The 17845-nt window shown below is 48.5% G+C and overlaps 1 protein-coding gene and 1 long non-coding RNA gene across 2 annotated transcripts in view; one reads left to right on the forward strand and one right to left on the reverse strand.

Annotated features, from left to right (window-relative positions):
* The window catches only part of LOC132249307 (delta-1-pyrroline-5-carboxylate synthase-like), a 28579-nt gene extending 14006 nt beyond the window's left edge, over positions 1–14573 (forward strand). Inside the window, exons 9-16 of the mRNA XM_059724041.1 lie at positions 2651–2799; positions 5933–6077; positions 8915–8988; positions 9748–9847; positions 11160–11380; positions 12314–12451; positions 12588–12783; positions 12945–14573. Of these exons, the coding sequence (XP_059580024.1) occupies positions 2651–2799; positions 5933–6077; positions 8915–8988; positions 9748–9847; positions 11160–11380; positions 12314–12451; positions 12588–12783; positions 12945–13339 (1418 nt within the window). The 3' untranslated portion in view covers positions 13340–14573. The remainder of the gene's footprint in view (positions 1–2650; positions 2800–5932; positions 6078–8914; positions 8989–9747; positions 9848–11159; positions 11381–12313; positions 12452–12587; positions 12784–12944) is intronic.
* Positions 14354–16645, reverse strand: LOC132249310 (uncharacterized). Its single transcript, XR_009460722.1, has 2 exons — positions 15935–16645; positions 14354–14911 (listed from the first exon to the last, which is right to left on the reverse strand). It is a non-coding gene; the product is annotated as an uncharacterized LOC132249310 (long non-coding RNA).
* Between the last annotated feature and the right edge of the window lie 1200 nt (positions 16646–17845).

The following is a 17845-nucleotide window of genomic DNA, read 5'->3' on the forward strand; positions in this document are numbered from 1 at the left end:
CAGTTGGACTAGATGACCTCCTGAGGTCCTTTCCAGCCCTCGTGTTCTACGATTCTGTGATTCTATAATTGTTCATATTTTAACTCCATCCTGGGGCTCCTGAAGCTTGGCTCAGTGCAAGGTTTTACCACAGTGACAATGGTGTGTATATGTGCCAAGCATAGCATTGCACAGCCCTGGGCCCAAACTCTGATGTGCTGAGACACATTGACCAATAGCTACTGTCCTATCACCTGGTCAGGAGAGCACAGGAGAGGGAGGGCATGATACATTTGCAGAGACCCTCTTCCATAACCAAGGTGTGATTGGTCACTTTTATCTACCCAGCTTCATTAGAAGTGTGGATTTGATATGGGTACCTGTTGGCTGATGATGTGTGCATGCTTAGGATCCCTGGTGAAACTCGGAGGCTAATCTACTTTAATTTGGGGAGTGGCTGGACAAGTCTGCTCTTCCAGAAAGCATTACCCTTCCTGGGGCTTGCAGACATTGCCAGTTTTAGAGATCCTTGACCCCTTCCCAGATGCTCAGAACTTGTGCCTTTCTATTTTCCAGTTCCTTGATCAGAATTACTGTTTTTTGGCTGAGTGACATGTTCTGTTGTAAACAGTGACCCATTAGGCACTGACTTGCAACCTGTTCACTTTTGGATGATGAAATGTGTTACAGTTCAGGCATGAGCTGTGGCAGTATTCTCTCTGAGTCTTTCAGTGGATGCTTCCTTCTACTGACAATCCTGCACCCGTGTTTGAGTGGAACCGCATCATCCCTTTGCTCTCCAGGCTGTGCCACCCTGTTTACTAGTTGCATTTACCTTTGGCAAGTCCTTCTGCAAACAGCAATTGGTAGTAAAATCAGTGATAGAAAACAGCTCGTGCAAAATACGTATGTATTTAGCACTAGTACTGTTGGGCAGAGAATACAGCTGAACATGAAGCCTGACCTGGCAAGGGCTTTGCCCCAGCCCCCAGCAGGTGGAACCTCTGAGCTTCTGCCCCCTGAGTCTGATTTTCTGGGTTGCTGTCTGGCTGGGGTCCTTGCTTGCCCTGTAAACAAAAGCAATGAATAGTGAACAAAGGTTTGTGCCTGGACTTTTCCATGTTTCTTTGGCGTTGTCAGTTAACCTGCTGGCTAGAGTGTGGTGAGAGTAACCTTCAAACGACAAACGTGTGTTTGTGTCAGGGTCTCACAGAGCCCCAAAGCCACATGTTAACTGTTGGGCTTCCTTATAGCCAGTCTTCACTCAGTCAAATAACTAGAGGTTCCTGCTGTTCACTTTCCAAAAGAGGAAAATATTCTTCCCACAAAGAACAGCCTACCAGTTACAACAGTTGGTGGCCCTTACAGAAAGGGAGAGTGAATTGCCATCTCTAGATGCTTTGCAGCTCGAGTGCTGTAGCTCGTATCCCATAGCCCACTCCATATTGCTGATCCTTCTACTGTCTTTTCAGAAAAAAACCCTAAAATCCATAGCAGATCATGATGCCTTTCCCTCCTGAAGAATTTAGTTTTACGTGTGCCGACTGGTTGGTGCTTGCTAAAATTAAGCAAAGGGCCAATATCAAGTTTTACACTTATGAGAAGTGAGGAGGAAAGATAAAGAGGCTGGAGGTGCTATTAGCGAACTGATTATTTCAAGAAAGAACCCCAGCCCTAATTATGCACTCCCTCCTTGAACAAGTGCCCCCTGCACAGCCCTCACCTTTGCTTCATGCTGGTTAGCTTCTGCATGCACAGATGTGTTCTGTCACTGCAGACTTGCACCAGGGTCATTCCATTGACTTCAGTGGATTTAGGCAAAACTTATCTAACCACAAACCAGGAATTTACTGGATCTGTGCTTCATCCATCATCCTCCACTTGCCTACTGAGCAGGGAATAAGGAGAAGGTCCTGCAGCACAGGCTGCATGCATACATGCAGAGTGCATATCCCTGCGTGTGCTGCTTTAATGATTCTCTAGTGGGTGTTTCTATGGCATTTCTGGTGAGATGGCAGTAAGAGATGCTTAAAGGGGCAGAAAACTAGAAGTCAGTCAACTTAAAATGTCATTTCTTTTTCAAGCAGACTCGTTTGTGTATTCTGCTCTTGTGTCCCCTGGAGCGGTTGGCATTACTTGACCTTTCATTGCTCTTCTTGGAACTATCTCCCACCTGTAGACCTCTGTGAAACATGGTGCTCTGCTGTGTTGTTGGAGGCCATGGCAGTGGTGCCTGTCCCCTCCCTGACTTTGCTAATGTCTTTCCATGTGCAGCTTCATACTGCTCTGTTGCAGGCCTGTCACACTGCAAGCTCATATCCCATTTTCTGTCATCTCTTGCTCCATTGCAGCTGCCAACATCACTGCTTCTCAGGCTTCCTGCTATCATTTCAGATATGTTGTCTTTCTCTTTTTTATGCGTTTAGTTCTCTTTCTTTTAAGCTTAACTTTGAAGTTCTTCATTTTTGGGGACAAGCACCTCCTGGTTCAGGCTCACAACCTTGTCCTGAGCTGGGTTTGTTGAGACCTGCACAGGTGTCCTCTTGCAGTGGTAAATGGTCAGTGCCCATACCTTTGTAATGGAGAAGAGCTCCCTAACCCTCCCAGTTCTGTTCCCCTGAACGACGGAGTCCAAAGATATACAGAGCTAACAAATAGATTTGCATTTTAGGACTCTTTGACAGCCCCCCGGGGTCAGATGATGCGAAGCTTATTGACATATTTTACCCGGGAGACCAGCAGTCTGTGACCTTTGGAACCAAATCCCGGGTAGGAATGGGAGGCATGGAAGCCAAGGGAGGAGAAAACTCTAGAGCCTATGTTGCTTGCTTTTCATATGGGAAAAGCAATGTTCTGAAATGGTCTGAGATGCACTTTACCTTTGAGCCTTGCTCTAAGTCTGTTTTCGAACAAACGTGTACATTGCATTGAGTTTAACCCATTCTCTCTGTCTCCTTCCTGTATATAGACGCATTTCTGGCTTCTGAAAGAGGAACTCTGGGGTATTTTAGTCCTTTATCTGCGCATTTGTTCCGTTACAGAGAGGTTAATTTCGCTACCGTGCACATGACCTTTTCATTGTTTTTTGGGAACTTTCCCCATCTCCAGTGTTCCTTTTCCTGCAGAGATTTGTTTTTAAATCCCATGCAAAACAGAACATTGGACGTGTCTGCAAGAGAAGCTTACTGCGCAGTAGTGTGTTGGTCAAAAACTGTGCTAATGCGCTGTTGTGCAGTGTTATTAAGCTCTTGTGCAGTAAGCACCACAAAAAACATGCACCAGTGCTACTGCGCAGTAACTAGTTACTGCTCATTTAGTTAGTACTTCATTAGGTAAGTACTAAACTAAATGCTCAGTATCTAAGCTCATTAATGAACATATAGACATACCTACCCATTGTGTCCTTTGGTATGGATGTAGTGAGGAGGGGCATCTCCATGATGGGGATGAGCCAGTTCCTAAGGAGGTCTTAAAAGCTACAGTATTTCCAACTGCTGGAAGGCTCAAGTTCAGTGCCTCTTCAGTAGCTTTATTTAAATAGTTCCAGTTGCATATACAGGTTCAATAAGACCAGGAGAACTTCAGAATCTAAATGCACAAATGGGAAGAGGTATAGAGAAAGGAGTTTTACATTTAATGAAGTCCCAAATGTAACTTTGTGGGGATAGGAAAGCTAAAACAAAATAAATTCCACTGTATGCAAAGTGTGGCTGTCTTCTGGCATGAAGAGCTGGTGGAAAACTGTCCATTGCATAGGAGCACTCAAATTGCCCAAAGCACCAGCTGGGATTGTCAGTACTAGAAAAAAAAAGTAAGTGCGAAGATCCTAGGAATGGGCAAGGTGGGGATGGATTATTGCTGAAATGAAGTGAACTGAGATCAGGGAAATGTCCTGAGAAAATTATGGGATGCCAGATGAGCACCCTACATGTCAGTATATGTGGCGAAAAATCCATAAACCTCTCTATAGTAGTGAGAGACTTTTTAAAGGTGGGTTGGGGGGGTGGGGGGAATGAGAGTCCTGCAGTAGAAGGGGAACGTAATGTAATGAGCATATGGAAAACTCAGTCTCCCAGTCCAGGGGGGTCCTGTGCATCTGCACTGGAGGAGAGCTATAGAGCTAAGGAAGTGGAACTGTAGCTGAAGGATTGAATAGGGTCTGAGAAAGCTTCCTCCTTATATGCACAGCAATAGGAACAGACATACTTACAAATATACTCGTATTGTCTTGCCTGCAGCCCATTTAGGAAAAAAGTGATGGCGAATGGATTCATGTCAGGGTAATAATTTATAAACAATGGTATCTCAGGATAGGGAAGTTTTTGTCAAGAAGTCACTTCTCCAGTTGAAATGATTGCTTTGGAGTCTGGGAAAAGGTGATTCTGTCTTAAAAATTAAGGATCACACATGAGCTGCTTCAAGTAAACGTTGACCCATAGTTTAATTGCATTAAACATCGTAGACATCAGAATTTGTGCTTGGCCACTAAACTGCGGACGGGAGACTCCCACGCTGCCCCGCCCATCTGCAAAGAGTTCCCTGTTCATATCTGCAAAGGTCCCTCCTTTTCATCCCTCTTTCAAACTCTCCTTTGACATGAAGTGTACAAGAACTCAGAAGCAGTTGGGCGGGCAGCGGGCTAAGGCTGCTATCCCAGATCAGCAATATTGTCTCATCATTTCCTTTTGTTACCCATCTGCCTGTTCAACATGTTGAGTCCTTTTCCCAAGCAGCTTACAGTTTTTCCATGTTTGAATAGCACCTAGCATAGGGCACTTAGTAATAGACACTGAGGAAACATGTGGAAAGGGTGTGAACCCAAAAATGAAAAAAATAGAAGGCCTCAGATTAACAAACTGTATGTGGTATGGCCATGTCAGAACACGCATTCTTGCATGCAAAAGGAAGCTGAAAGGCAAGACAGCGATCCAGCCCCAGTGAGACTGGTGTAAAGGAGTACAGCACATGAGGTAAATTGGGGAGGGAAATCAAAGAACTAAAATCACTTTGAAGAGCCATTACCAAAGAGATAGAAACAGTACCCAATCCTTCAAGATCTGAAGCTGGAGACCCTCAGAAAATCACTGGTGTCACTGGACTTCAGGGGGGTAATTTAGGAAGGTAAGGACATAGAAATCAGGTTTATTGTCTATGATGGTGCCTAGGAACCAAACAAGAACAGGCTGTCATTATGCTGGGCACAGGACAGACAGCAGCAGACAGTCTCGAGAGTCAGCTCTTCATCCTTCTTCCTTGTCACCGCCATCACCTCGGTATGTGCTGTTTCAGAATTGACAGTTCCAAATTACCAAAGATGAGAGGATAAAATCCAAGAATTGTGGAGGAAGGATGTGGCTGAACTTTTGACAGATGTGCTGCCCATCATTAAATCACCTGCTGGTTTTTGGTTGGGCAGCGATGCCTTAAAGGCATGTCCAGCGGTGCTGAGAACAGACACCAGTGACCTTTCTGCTGGCAGGAAAAGTGGTGGAAGCCCAAAGTTAAAAAAGGGACTCCAGACACCTGGATGAGCATGACACGATGGGGACAAACCAGCAGAGCTCTTGTGAAGGAAAACGGTCTCTTCCGCTCAGCACAATGCTTGCTGTTGTGTGTCAACGAAATAGCGGTGCAGGAAAAGTTACTATTATGATTTGTATCTTCAAAAAGCCTCTGTCAGCATGCTGTCAGGCATTTCTTTCTTATTCTGGGCCTTGGCTAGATTCCAGCCCACAAAATTTAGCAGGAATAAATGATCTATTTTCAACCTGGGTTAGCCTGTGGTAGCTCCTACACTGTGTTTGTATGCTCCCAAAGGTGTGTGAGGAGATGGTTCCTGTCATGAAGGATTTACAATCTAAAATCCTACAATGAAGCAGGGATAATCTCTGAAAGAAGATGCTTGCTTGGCATGAAGATTTTTTTCCCCCAGTGTTTGCTTTCTTCCTTCTAGGTAAAGGCCGCTCTGTGGGCCCTCCAAGGGGGCACTTCTGTGGTCATTGCAAATGGGACGCCCCCAAAGATCTCTGGCCACGTCATCACGGACATTGTGGAAGGGAAAAAAGTTGGCACCTTTTTTTCAGAAGTGAAACCTGCAGGTAAGCTGGTATGCGGGGCAGTTTGGAGATGAGGACTGAGTGAAGGGCTGAAGGTTTCTGGCATCTCTAAACCAATGGTGGCAGATGCCAGGGAGAGCATGGCAAGGGATGGATCACTCTAGATCTACCTTGTAACATATGCTGTCTGTCTCCTGCCACTGTCAGAAACAGACGACTGGGCTAGATGGACAGTTGGTCTGACCTGGCATATGTGGGTGACTGGTGCCTCCTGAGACTGGGGGGGATGACAGTGGGTGACAGTGTCAGTGGCAGGGTGGCGAGCAGCGACTGCCCACAGAAGCTGGCAGCAGCGGTGGGGTGGGGGCGAGCAGGACTGCCCACAGAAGCCAGCAGTGGCGGCCAGTCTCAGGGGACAGGGGGCACGTGCCCCCCCACCAGTCACCTATGCTGGCATGGCACTTCTCGCATTCTTTGTAGATATTGGGGTTTGGGGAAGGCTTCCTAGGGGGATGAAGATGGGTTACAACTTTATCTATAGCTGTAAGAAACTGACAAAAATGTACTTTGTGAGGCTAGCAGATCATTTTTAAAAGATGTGTATCCATCTGTAGGGTCTGTAGCTGTGCTGCGGCAGTGTGCCTGCTGGCCTCCTGGGGCTAAGGCTGTGGGTTCAAGACCCCTGGTTTCCTTGGCCGGAGGGCATCTGAGGTGTGTGTCCTATCCTGAGCAACAAAAATGATCAGGGGCCTGGGAGATGAGACTTATGAGGAGAGGCTGAAAGAAACTCAGGAGAAGAGAAGATTGAAGGGGGATTTGATAAGTCTTTAAATACCTGAAGGGCAATTACTGAGAGGATGGAGATAGGCTTTTCCCTTTGGCCATGGGGGACAGGACTTGGGGCAATGGCCTCAAGCTACAGCAGAGGAAATTTCTGACTGTGAGGTGGTCAAGAGTTGGAATAGGCTGCCTAGAGAAGTCGTAGACTCTCTATCCATGGAAGTTTTCAAGAGTACTTTGGACAGACACTTGCCTGGGATGGTTTAGTCAGCGATGATCCTACCCTGAGCAGATGACCTTGTGAGTTTCCTTCCAGCCCTACTTTCCCATGGTCCTATGATCTGATAGAGTCCCTTGCATGCTCCTTGTATGACCACTGATGGGCTATAATTAAATTGTCTTTCAACCTTTCTTTAGTGAGTTAAAAAAACTGAACTCCTTAAACTTCTCATCTTAAGGCACACTTTTGTAGAGTGTAAATCATTTCTGTAGCTGTTCTCTGGACCTTCTGCCATTTTCTCTTATCCGTATAAGATGGAGACACCAGAACTTCCATACGGGGTTGGAAAGTTACCTTGGCACGGCATTGGTAAGACCAAGATCTCTTTCTAATCCTACTTGGCGGTCTCCTCATAGTACATCAAAGCATTGTGTTAGCTGGCTATCCCAAAACCTTGAGCTTGGGAGTGAATGTTCAGTTTGCCTTCTGCAGCAACACCTGAGCCTTTTTCAGAGCCACTGCTTTTCAGACTACAATCCTTTTTTCCTATAGATACAATCTATGTTCTCTGTTCCTATGTCTTTGAAAAAGATATGTTGCCTTTTAGGTGATCAGATCTCTTTAGTATTGACTTATCCTTCTTTTTTGCTATCCCATGTGTCTGAGAGAGAGACATTCCTTGGACATGAATGTATTATTTCTAGACGCTGATTTAAAAATAATTGAATGAGAGTGGACTGAGAACCAATCCCAGCAGTGCCCCAAAGAGATATACTGTATTAACTGAGAATTCCTTTTTTGAGCTCTGAAAGTTGTGCCTTGCCTATTTTAATAGTGGTCTTTGTAGTTGTGATGGCTTAAGGAATATGAGAGAAGCTAGATTTGTTTTGGCAATTTCTTAATGGAACAACTCAGTAGTAGGAAGAGATGTTAGACAAACATTTTAGGTACAAATGCTAGTTTGTCTGACTTCTTTCCCAAATAGAGTAAACTATCTTGGCCTGCCCGTGGTTTGTACCTCCTGCACTGTACACTTGGTCCTACTCCTCTCCTAGTGCTGGGAATGATCTTAGGAGTCCAGGCTATCTCCTTACTCTAACCACTGCTAACAGATTGCACTACTGTGGATGAAGACCTAGGCCAAAAAGTGACAGGAGGGAGTATAGAAGTCCTCTGCAGGTACTTGGAATGACAGAGATCATTTGGGGAGGGCCAAAGGATTGTGAAGAGCCTGAGATATTGGGTTGTGGGGTTAGAGGAGACGAGGAAGAAGCTGAGAACAAAGGTATCCTCATGGGTCAGCTACACTGACATAGTGTATCTGGCTCTGCACAAGAGAGCAGGGAGATGGTCAGAGGAGGAACACATCAGGAAAGGTGGATATGCTCCCGGCTCTTAACGTTTTTGTTTATGGTTTTTGTCTGTTTACAAGATTTTTACCACTCTGATACTGTCTTTACCTAGGAATATTTTTCTGTCTCTTTCTGTTGCTTGCAAGTCCCCAAGCTTACCTGAATATATTTAAGAGGCAAGGATTCCTTAGGGTGACATCTTTTAATGGACCAACTATGTAGCTGGGAAATGAGATAGACAAGCTTTCTTTTGAATGCAAGACATTCTTCCTCAGGTCACTAAACATGAATATAATTAGGCATGATTTTGATGTCACTTTCTGCATGGGTATAGTTGCAGCTTCTTGGATGTGCACATGAAACCGCATGTGTACCCTTCCATGCGTTGAGAGAAAGGGTGAGAGGTTTTAGCCAGTGTATCTTTTCTTGCCTGGTGGATGGTCACTGTGATGAGGAGTTTTAGTTTTTGTATATGCTCTAACTTGGAGTTAAAATTATATCCAGTGTGCACACTCTTGTTTTCATAGGCCCTACTGTAGAACAGCAGGCTGAAATGGCTCGAGCTGGTGGCAGGACCCTGGCAGCATTACAACCTGAACAGGTAACAGGGCTACATGACCTCAGATCTTACTAGAATCCACAAATGTGCAATATGTTTTCTGGGAAACAGTTAAGATGAGTCCCTGCTCGAAAGGGCTTGTGTTCTTGCTTTTCTGTCAAGCTCATCACTTAGTAATGTATTAGGAGAGGGGAAGGGGCATGGCATGGCATGGTGGATGGGCTACAGAGCTGTGGTTAGGAAGTTACGCATGTTTGAATCCTTGTGTTTTATATGTATTTCATCATCTAAATAACTGCTCTATTTTAATACAAACTCTCACAGTCGGTAGGCAATGCCTCAGACGCACCTAGGAGTGGGCTGCCCCAGCTGCTCCCGCTAAGAGAATTCTCACAATGTCCGTAGGGTGCCCCTGTGTGCAGTTCTCCAGTGAGCGCACCATAGCATTACAGTTGGGTTGGATCAAGGGGAGCCACCATGAAGAACAAGGCTGCTATAGCTGCAAATAGGAGTGTCTTAAAGGGAGAGGTTCTTGGGGTTGGGAAAGAAGGCAGAGACCTGAAAGGCAGAGATGCAAAGGCCAGAAATGGAGTTGGCAGAGTAAGTGATACAGTCCCGCTTCTAGCAAAGAGAAAGCTGAGAGCCGTCAGCTCTCTGAGGGGAACTGGGGGCCAAACCAGGGAGGAAACTGTGAGGTCCAAAGATGTGCCGTTCAGAGCTGGAAGGGACCAGAAGCCAGAGTACTATGAGCTACTTCAAGTTTACCATGATAAGAGGAATTCCCTTTTTTATTCCTGTTAGAGAGCTGATATTATCTATCATCTTGCTGACTTACTGACAGACCAGAGAGAAGAAATTCTGTTGGCAAACAAGAAAGACATGGAAGAAGCTGAGAACAAAGGTAACATGTGCCAGCTACATTGACATAGTGCATCTGGGTCTGCACAAGAGAGCAGGGAGATGGGACTGTTCTCTGCTTCGGGGCTTGAGGAATTTGGGAATGAGCTCTGTGGGATGACCTTCCTCTTGGCTGCCACTGAGGAGCAAATCCAAGACCTTGAAAGCCCTGAGTGCAGGCAGCTGTAGCTCTGAAAGTTGTAGGAAACACTTTCTCTGCATTGGACACCACAGCCAGGTAATGTGCTGAACAGTGACGTACAAAAACTGACAGTGCTCCAAGTCCCCATGAGAGCGATGCCATGACATGGCGAACACCTCATGTTCCTTAGCAGTGGTGGCCAACACAGGATGCCGTGCCCCATGGAGGTGAATTCCATCTCTTGTGGCCAAGCCAGCTGTGACGCAACGCTCTCCAAAAAGAGCAACATCCGTGTACTAACTAGGCTTAGTCTACTTTAAGCAACTGGTGCAATGCCTTTAATCAGCATCAGGTTATTATTCTGAGAAGTCTGAGATGGACTGAATGTGGGACAGGTGACTTGTGCTCACATCATGAATCGTTTCTACATTATACTCCTGCATCCTTCATGAAGGATGCACAGAGGTGTGCAAAGTGTAGGTTGGGGCAAGCAGTGGGTTTGTGCCTGGATGTATCCATTCACAGCAAAGCCTTTCTACGAGTTTATTGTTTTAGCAGCATCAGGAATTCTTTAAAAAGGGCAGAAACATTGAGCTCTCCTGTCATGTCTGAGATGTCAGTAAAAGTGTCTTGCTTTAAACTTCACCTTCAGAGCGTGAGCTATGCATGCAGCTGTGCTGAGCACACTCGCTGCTAAACTGATAGAGCCAAAATAATCTCACCCCCAGGAAATGACCCACCAATAACAAGCATGGCCAAGGTAGGGGTGTACTCCTATTGCCCGTCTCACCCATGGCTGTTTTTCTTGAGCTTCTCTACCTTATACTAGTCACTGTTAGACACCTAGCTCTGTATTTGGCTCTTGTGCCACAGTTGCTGCATTGCCCTTCAGTGAGTCGGGTGTCACTTTCTTGATATCTGTCCTCCTCCTCCTCCTGCAGTGACCCCTCAGTTTTTCCAGGGTAGACCCTACATGCATCCCTAGCAAGAGCATCTTTGCAACATTTGAACAACAGCTAGCTGCCTCTATGGTAGATACGTCTACAAGGAACCAAGGACCAGCCACTGTTGTCCTTTAAAGCTCACACTTAGTGGTTCCTCCAAATGCATAAGTCTAGTCTCCAACAAATGTGGTGCTTGTTCAGAATGGCTAAATCGCTTTCCCCTCTTCCAGGGAGACTGGCGCTTCCTTTGATGAAGAGACTGAGTCTGTCTACGTCCAAGCTGAACAGCTTGGCCATTGGTCTGCGCCAGATTGCAGCATCCTCGCAGGACAGTATGGGCCGTGTCATTCACCGGACGCAAATAGCAAAGGACTTGGAATTGGAGCAGGTGACAGTGCCCATTGGTGTCCTGCTGGTGATCTTCGAGTCCCGCCCAGGCTGCCTCCCACAGGTACGTAGCAAGAGCACGTGGAACTGCTGCAGCTGCCTGTTGTTACCAGGGGAGGAGCCGGGGAGGATTCTCTTGATGCAGGGGGTGGTCAGCCGTGTGCCTGAATGTTTCCTGAAAGGTTCCCTTGCTGGGACTCCTCTAAACTGAGGTTCTGGCCTCCTGCCTGCCTGCACCAGCTGCTGCTGGGTCACAAAGCCCCTGAGCAGTGCAGGGCCCGGTGCTTCCCTCTGTGGGTGCGGCCACCTGGGAATGGCTGGCTTGGCCCTGGGGCAGAGCAGCAAGGTGGCAGGAGGGCAGTTGGGTGTGCTGGTGGTGGGAGAAGGTGGTGGGGACGGTGCACGGGTCGGGTTTCAGCGTCCCATGCACTGTTGCACTTTGTTAGGTAGCAAACTAAAACACCACAAAGGTGTTTTACCTTGCTACATTACAAAGTCATTTACAGTGGAATACACTGCTGAGCGTGCAAACAGCAATGCCATTAAAGCGATGCAAAAGGGCATTTATGCTGCTTTAAAGGCCAATTTTGTGGTGTATACAAAGACCCTTGCAGTTTAGGCACTGTAGTAGAAGCAGGACTTCTCCTTTCGTGGAGAGCTTCAGTGATTTCGGGCAGCTAGAAGGACTGATTGGTGCAGAGGGGAACCAATGTATCATTGGTGATACATTGGTGTCCCCTTGCAGTGGGACATCCATCCACAGCTAGCCCCTTTGCCAGCACCACCTTGACATTGGAGACTTGTCCATGAAGTGTATTTAGCTTTGGAGCTGTGTGCATCCTATGTCTGTCCAAATAGCTCCCTGGGCAGAGTGGCCTGGAAGACGGTATGACTCCAACAGGGTCAGCATGGCTGCAGGGGGAATCTGGTACTTGCTCGGTGGTGTCTGCATTATGCTGATGTTCTGTAGTGCTCATGCCTTCTCTCCCTTTGGCAGGTGTCTGCTTTGGCCATTGCCAGTGGAAATGGTTTATTGCTGAAAGGCGGAAGGGAGGCATCACATAGCAATCAGATCCTTCACCACCTGACACAGGAAGCACTTTCTATCCATGGGGTCAAAGATGCAGTGCAGCTGGTGAGTACTGGAGGCCAGTCTGGAATTTGGCAGATGTGTGCATGTGCTGTAAGTGAAGCCCATTTGTGAATGCTTCAAGGCAGAGATCCTGTGAGCTTCCTTTAGTCCTCAGAAACCTGCTGCTTATTTATTACAGGTGAATACCAGAGAGGAAGTAGAGGACCTCTGCCGCTTGGACAAACTGATAGATCTGATCATTCCACGCGGGTCATCTCAGCTTGTTAGGGACATCCAGAAAGCAGCTAAAGGGATCCCAGGGATGGGGCACAGTGAAGGGATCTGCCATGTATATGTGGACGCAGATGCCAGTGTTGAGAAGGTCACAAGGATAGGTAAGGTGGGAGAGGCTTCTTGTGTTTGAGTTCAGCTGAGATGTCTGTATTGTTTTAAGACATAGGTTCATAAGTACATGATACTCAGGCTTGCTCATTAGGAAGGCTTGAAAGAGTGTGCAAGGAGCAGCTTGTAACCATTGTCCATTCTTGCACCGTAGTCAGAGACTCAAAGTGTGACTATCCTGCTGCTTGCAATGCTCTGGAGACGCTCTTGATTCACCGGGACCAGCTGCGAACCCCACTGTTTGATCAGATCATCGACATGCTGAGAGTGGAGCAGGTCAGTGAGCACCGCCTGTTTTGCTATGGACAATTGCTAGCCTTTAGGAGTCTGGCTGGGACGTTAGAGGCATTTGCAGTAGCGCTATGGTATACAGAAATGGGCTTCTGGGGCCCTGCTCCCCCAACCCTCAGGTTCTGCCTAGAGATGAACCTGGTGTTGCTGAGCTGTGATGTGCATCGCGGTCCTTCTCTGGTGCTGCTTGTATTCCCTTTCTCTGCTGTGTCTGGAAGCAGAAGCTTTTGGTCCCGACTCTTCATGTCCTGGTGCTAGTCCACCAGATCGGCCCCTCTTGTGCTTGAGGTTTGTCACTCGTCTTTATCTTAACCACACTCAAGTCCCTTCTTTGTTTTTGCCCCCTGTTTCGCACTGTTTCCTCCCCCCAGACTTACCCCACACCCATGCTTGTCAACCTGTCCTTGGTTCTGCCTGTTCTGCTTACCTCGTGTCTATGCAGGATCTACAGAGCGAAGCTCTCGAACGACTTTCTCGGCATCCTGCAGACATTGCAGTTCCAGCAGCATCTGTGCAGGAGTCTTTGTAGTTGTGTGCTTAATTTCTCTGGGCTCCAGAGAGCTGTAGGACCGGTGGGGATCGAGGGACTATTAACTACAAAGTGGCTGCTGAGAGGGGACAATCATGTTGTGTCTGACTTCTCAGAGCATGGGAGCATGAAATATCTTCATGAGAACCTCCCCATCCTTCAGAGGAACACCGACTGACAGCACCTGAGAGCCCAGGAGTGCGACAGGTTTACTGAGGATGCTCAGGCTCCAGAGCTGCCTCTGGGGAGGAGTTTGTACTTGCCCTCAGGTGAGTTGTCTGCTCTGGCTCCCCCGGGGGGTTAGACACTGTGCAGTAAAATGAAGAAAAGACAATTGTGTCTGTCTGAGAGTTCCTGCTCCTACTCGCCGTTAGCGCCATGTAGCAACAAACATAGAGGCTGCAAGTAGACACCTGTTCCCAGAGCTGGGTCCTCAGACCATCCCAGCTGCACAGTGAGACTCTCCCCTTTGCATCCCTTTCTCTCCCTTGCTCCTTTGGTAAACCACCTTTACTTGCTTTGGGGTGGACCTGTTCCTTTCTCTTAATATCTTCCTGTGGCACTTGGCCATCTCATCCTGGTCTGAAGGGCTTTGTTTCTGAGAAGACTTTGTATTGCCGAGCGTGTTCCCTTTCCCTGCAGTCCTAGCATCTTGGCAGCTCTTGGAAGGGCTGGAATGTTCTGACACTTACTTTGCACTTAAATGTTAGGTAAATCGATGAATAAATGTTCCAGCGGCAGAATGCTTTGACCAAGAGATCCTTTTTAATGTTTGATTTCTTTTAATTACAGATAAATGTAGATAAATTTCACAACTGTAAATGTGGATTCCATTACCCTTTTATGAATATTTGTACCAAATATTTTTGTTCATTGTTTTATATGAAACTTTATCATCCCCACAGGAGAATGGAAATGGTATTTTAACTCCATGTTTTTCAAAATAAAGTTCTTGCAAAATGATTTTCGGTCTTCAAGTGTGTGATTATTTAAAATGAAATTGTAACTTTCTCTAGAGAAGACTCCCCTAGTTAACAATGGCAAACACTTGGAGGTCGGCAATCTTGCAATTTTTTTTTTCCCGATTTTTTCTTTCATTTCATTAACATTGTCACTTTTTTCACATAAAATGAGTCGCACGTTGTACGAATTGGCTATGTCCTTCCGTGGAAGTGGGGCTTAATCGCAGAAATCCCAAATGTGGTTTCCTCTTTTAATCTAAATTCCAACACTAGATGTAGGATCCTTGCCCCAGTCTGTCATGGCTTCATCTGGTGGCCCAATGCCTGTGATTGCTCTGCCTGTTTGAATACAAGAGACTAGTTTAGAACAAGAGGGAGAATTTGAGAAGCCAAAGGCAGTGACTGCTAAGTCTAAGTCCTGTGTCTTTTGGGCCATATCCCTGCTGGGATTACTGTGGCCTTTTGTGTGCGGAGGGGGCCCTATATTCTCTTCCAACTCTACAAAGTTGTGTAAATAACTATGATTTTTTAACATCCTCTCTTAGATTCATAGCTGTCAGGGGCTGGAAGGAACCTCGCAAGATCATCGTGTCCAGCCCCCTGCACTAGGCAGGAAGGACAACTGGGGTCAGGTGACCCCAGCAAGGTGACCATCCAGTCTCCTCTTGAAGATGTCCAGGGTAGGTGATGGCACCCAGTCTGGAGAGAGTTTATTCCAGAGCTGGACACCCTGATTGTGAAGAAGTTTTTCCTAGTGTTAAGCCTGAAACGGTCTTCTGGAGTTTGTGGCCATTACTCCTACTTTTCCCCAAGGGTGCCCTGGTAAACAGTTGTTCGCCAAGCCCCCGATGTAGCGGTAAGCTGCTACTAAGTCCCCTCTCACCCTTCTCTGCTTTAGGCTGAAGAGCCCCAGGTCCCTCCGCCTTTCCTTGTATGGCTTGCTGTGCAAGTCTATGATCATACGTGTGGCTCTTTTCTGCACTCTCAAGATTTACCACGACCCTGTTAAAGTGTGGTACCCACGTGTGTGTGTGTGTGTGTGTGCACAAGTGTGTATAGAGTTATTTTGGTTAGTCTATAAGGTACAAATCTACCCTTCCTTCTATTTGTCTGAAGACTAACATGGCTAACTATGTTTCAAATGTGATCCTCAGCATTTGGAGTGGGGGGGAAAAGGGTGGTTGCATGAGGCAGCATTGTTGCATGTTGCAGCCAGGCTGCTGTGGGTGTAGCAGGGGCGGAGTGGAGCTACAGGGTGATATGGAGCATCAGGGGTTGGCCTGGTGTTCAGCTGCATGGTACAGGTGCAGAATGGATATAACAGTAGTAGTAGTAGCCTGGTTCATAGTTTCTGTCAAGTACCGGTGATCCAGGGGGTCGGCAGCAGTCAGGCCTGGAAGTCTCTGCTCCTTTCCCTTATGGTGCCATTTGGGTCAGCAGCGGGTGAGGTCCATGGGCATCCATCTGCAGTCCTCCCTTAAGGCGCCATTTGGGTTGTCTGTGGGCAAGGTCCACGGGCCTCCATCCGCAGCTCTCCCTTACGCACCATTTGGGCCTGTAGCGGGCAAGGGCCGGGAGGTCTCCGCTGTCTGCTCTCAGGCTCATCTTGCCGAGCTGCGGTGTGGTGCTGCCCTGCTCGCAAAAGGGTCGAGCACTGACAGCCTTTCACACTCTGAAGCCTGAGCTACGGTGTGGCACTGCCCAGCTCTCCCCACTGCGCTGTTTCTCCTCTCTCTCCCGTCATTTCATATCCAGGTTCCCCACATCTGCTGCTGCCCCCGTTCATTTCTGCAGTGGTTCTCTTGTGCCCACCGCGTGTTGAGTGCCTCCGAGCTGGTCACCCAGGATGCTGACTCCCTTGCTGAAAAGGGATTAATGGGAGATGTCGCTTGTCTTTGCTGTCTGGTTGAACCGGCCACCTGAGGCTTTATCTGCAAATCACATGAAACAGGTCGCCTTTGGGGGTCAACCCCCTTTGCTTGCTGCCAAAAAGAGAAGTGGAGAAGATGGCAAACGCAGGTGTGCGCTGCCTTGCTCCATAAGAGACTAATACCATTGATTAGTCGCGGCGCGGTGCCCCGACCCCTGCGCCTCGCAGCCACCAGAGAAGAGCTCGCGGCGCGGCCGGGATCGGAGGCTCGTGTTCCTATTGGCCACCTTGAGGCGTAAAGCGATTGGGTAGAGTGGCTGCATGGGCGGGGTCAGGGCCGCAACCCCCTGCTTCACTCTGATTGGTTTTTGCAGGAGGGGGCGGGCCCAAGGCAACAACCCCCCCCCCTTACCTCGTTCGCATTCTGATTGGCTGCCCGGCAGCGGTGGGTGGTGTGCACGCTTCTGCGTAGCGATTGGTCGGACTGCGATCCCCAGCGGCGCCGCTCCGGCTGGTTCTGCCCGCGGCCGGGTCCGCTGTTGTGGCGACCAGGGCGGGTCGTGCGAGACACTGCGCTGCCAGGGCGCGGGGCCGGCCAGGCTCTCCAAGACCAGCCCCAGAAGCTCGAAGCTGTGTCTGTCCCGGCGCCCCTTTTCTCTGCGCCTCCCGCCCGGGGAGCCTCCCTGTCTCCTCCACGTGACGGGAGGTGCTCTACGGGGTCCCAAGAAGGACCGGTTGCTTCTCGGGGGACGCTGACACCTCCCTGGAGAACACCTGCAAAGCACCGGATTTCCGTTTTTTAACGTGGACAAAAAAGAGAAAGGAAACCTTGTGCTGTTGAGGAGGCGCCGCAGGGCATCCGTTCAGTTCTGGGTGGGAGGGTTGGGACCCTTGGTGTAAAATAGTATAACACTGAGACCGGGGGTTGCAGTGACGGTGCTATTCATTGCGTACTGACGTTGAGAAACGTACATTGTACAGAGTGTAACATGTCTCCAGTCAGGATGGCGATAGCGGTAGAGCTGCTCATGTGCAGAGAACCTCGTCCCGCACCAGGGTCTGCAGCGAGCGCAGCTCTCACGTGTCCGGTGCAGCCACGCTCGGGACTGACAAACCCGGCTCAGTGCTGCCCTCCGGTGGTGCGCCCCGAGCACTGCAGCCACGAGCAGCGGTGCTGAGGAGGGGAGACGAACCCGCCGCTCGCTGCTGCCCTCCCGTGGTCCTGTCGGGGCACTGACGCAGCGAGTGAAGGCGGAGGAAAAGCCGGGCTCAGAGCCGCCCTCCTGTGGCCGCGCCGGGCATTGCGGCGGGGAGACCCGGGCGGACACCCAGCCTGGGGCTGGAGCGCGGAGAGCAAGAGCCGGAACAAAGCCGGCTCCGTGCCGCCCTCCCAGCGCGTCACC

The sequence above is a fragment of the Alligator mississippiensis genome, chromosome 1 (genome assembly GCF_030867095.1).
Source record: "Alligator mississippiensis isolate rAllMis1 chromosome 1, rAllMis1, whole genome shotgun sequence".
NCBI classification, from domain to species: domain Eukaryota; kingdom Metazoa; phylum Chordata; order Crocodylia; family Alligatoridae; genus Alligator; species Alligator mississippiensis.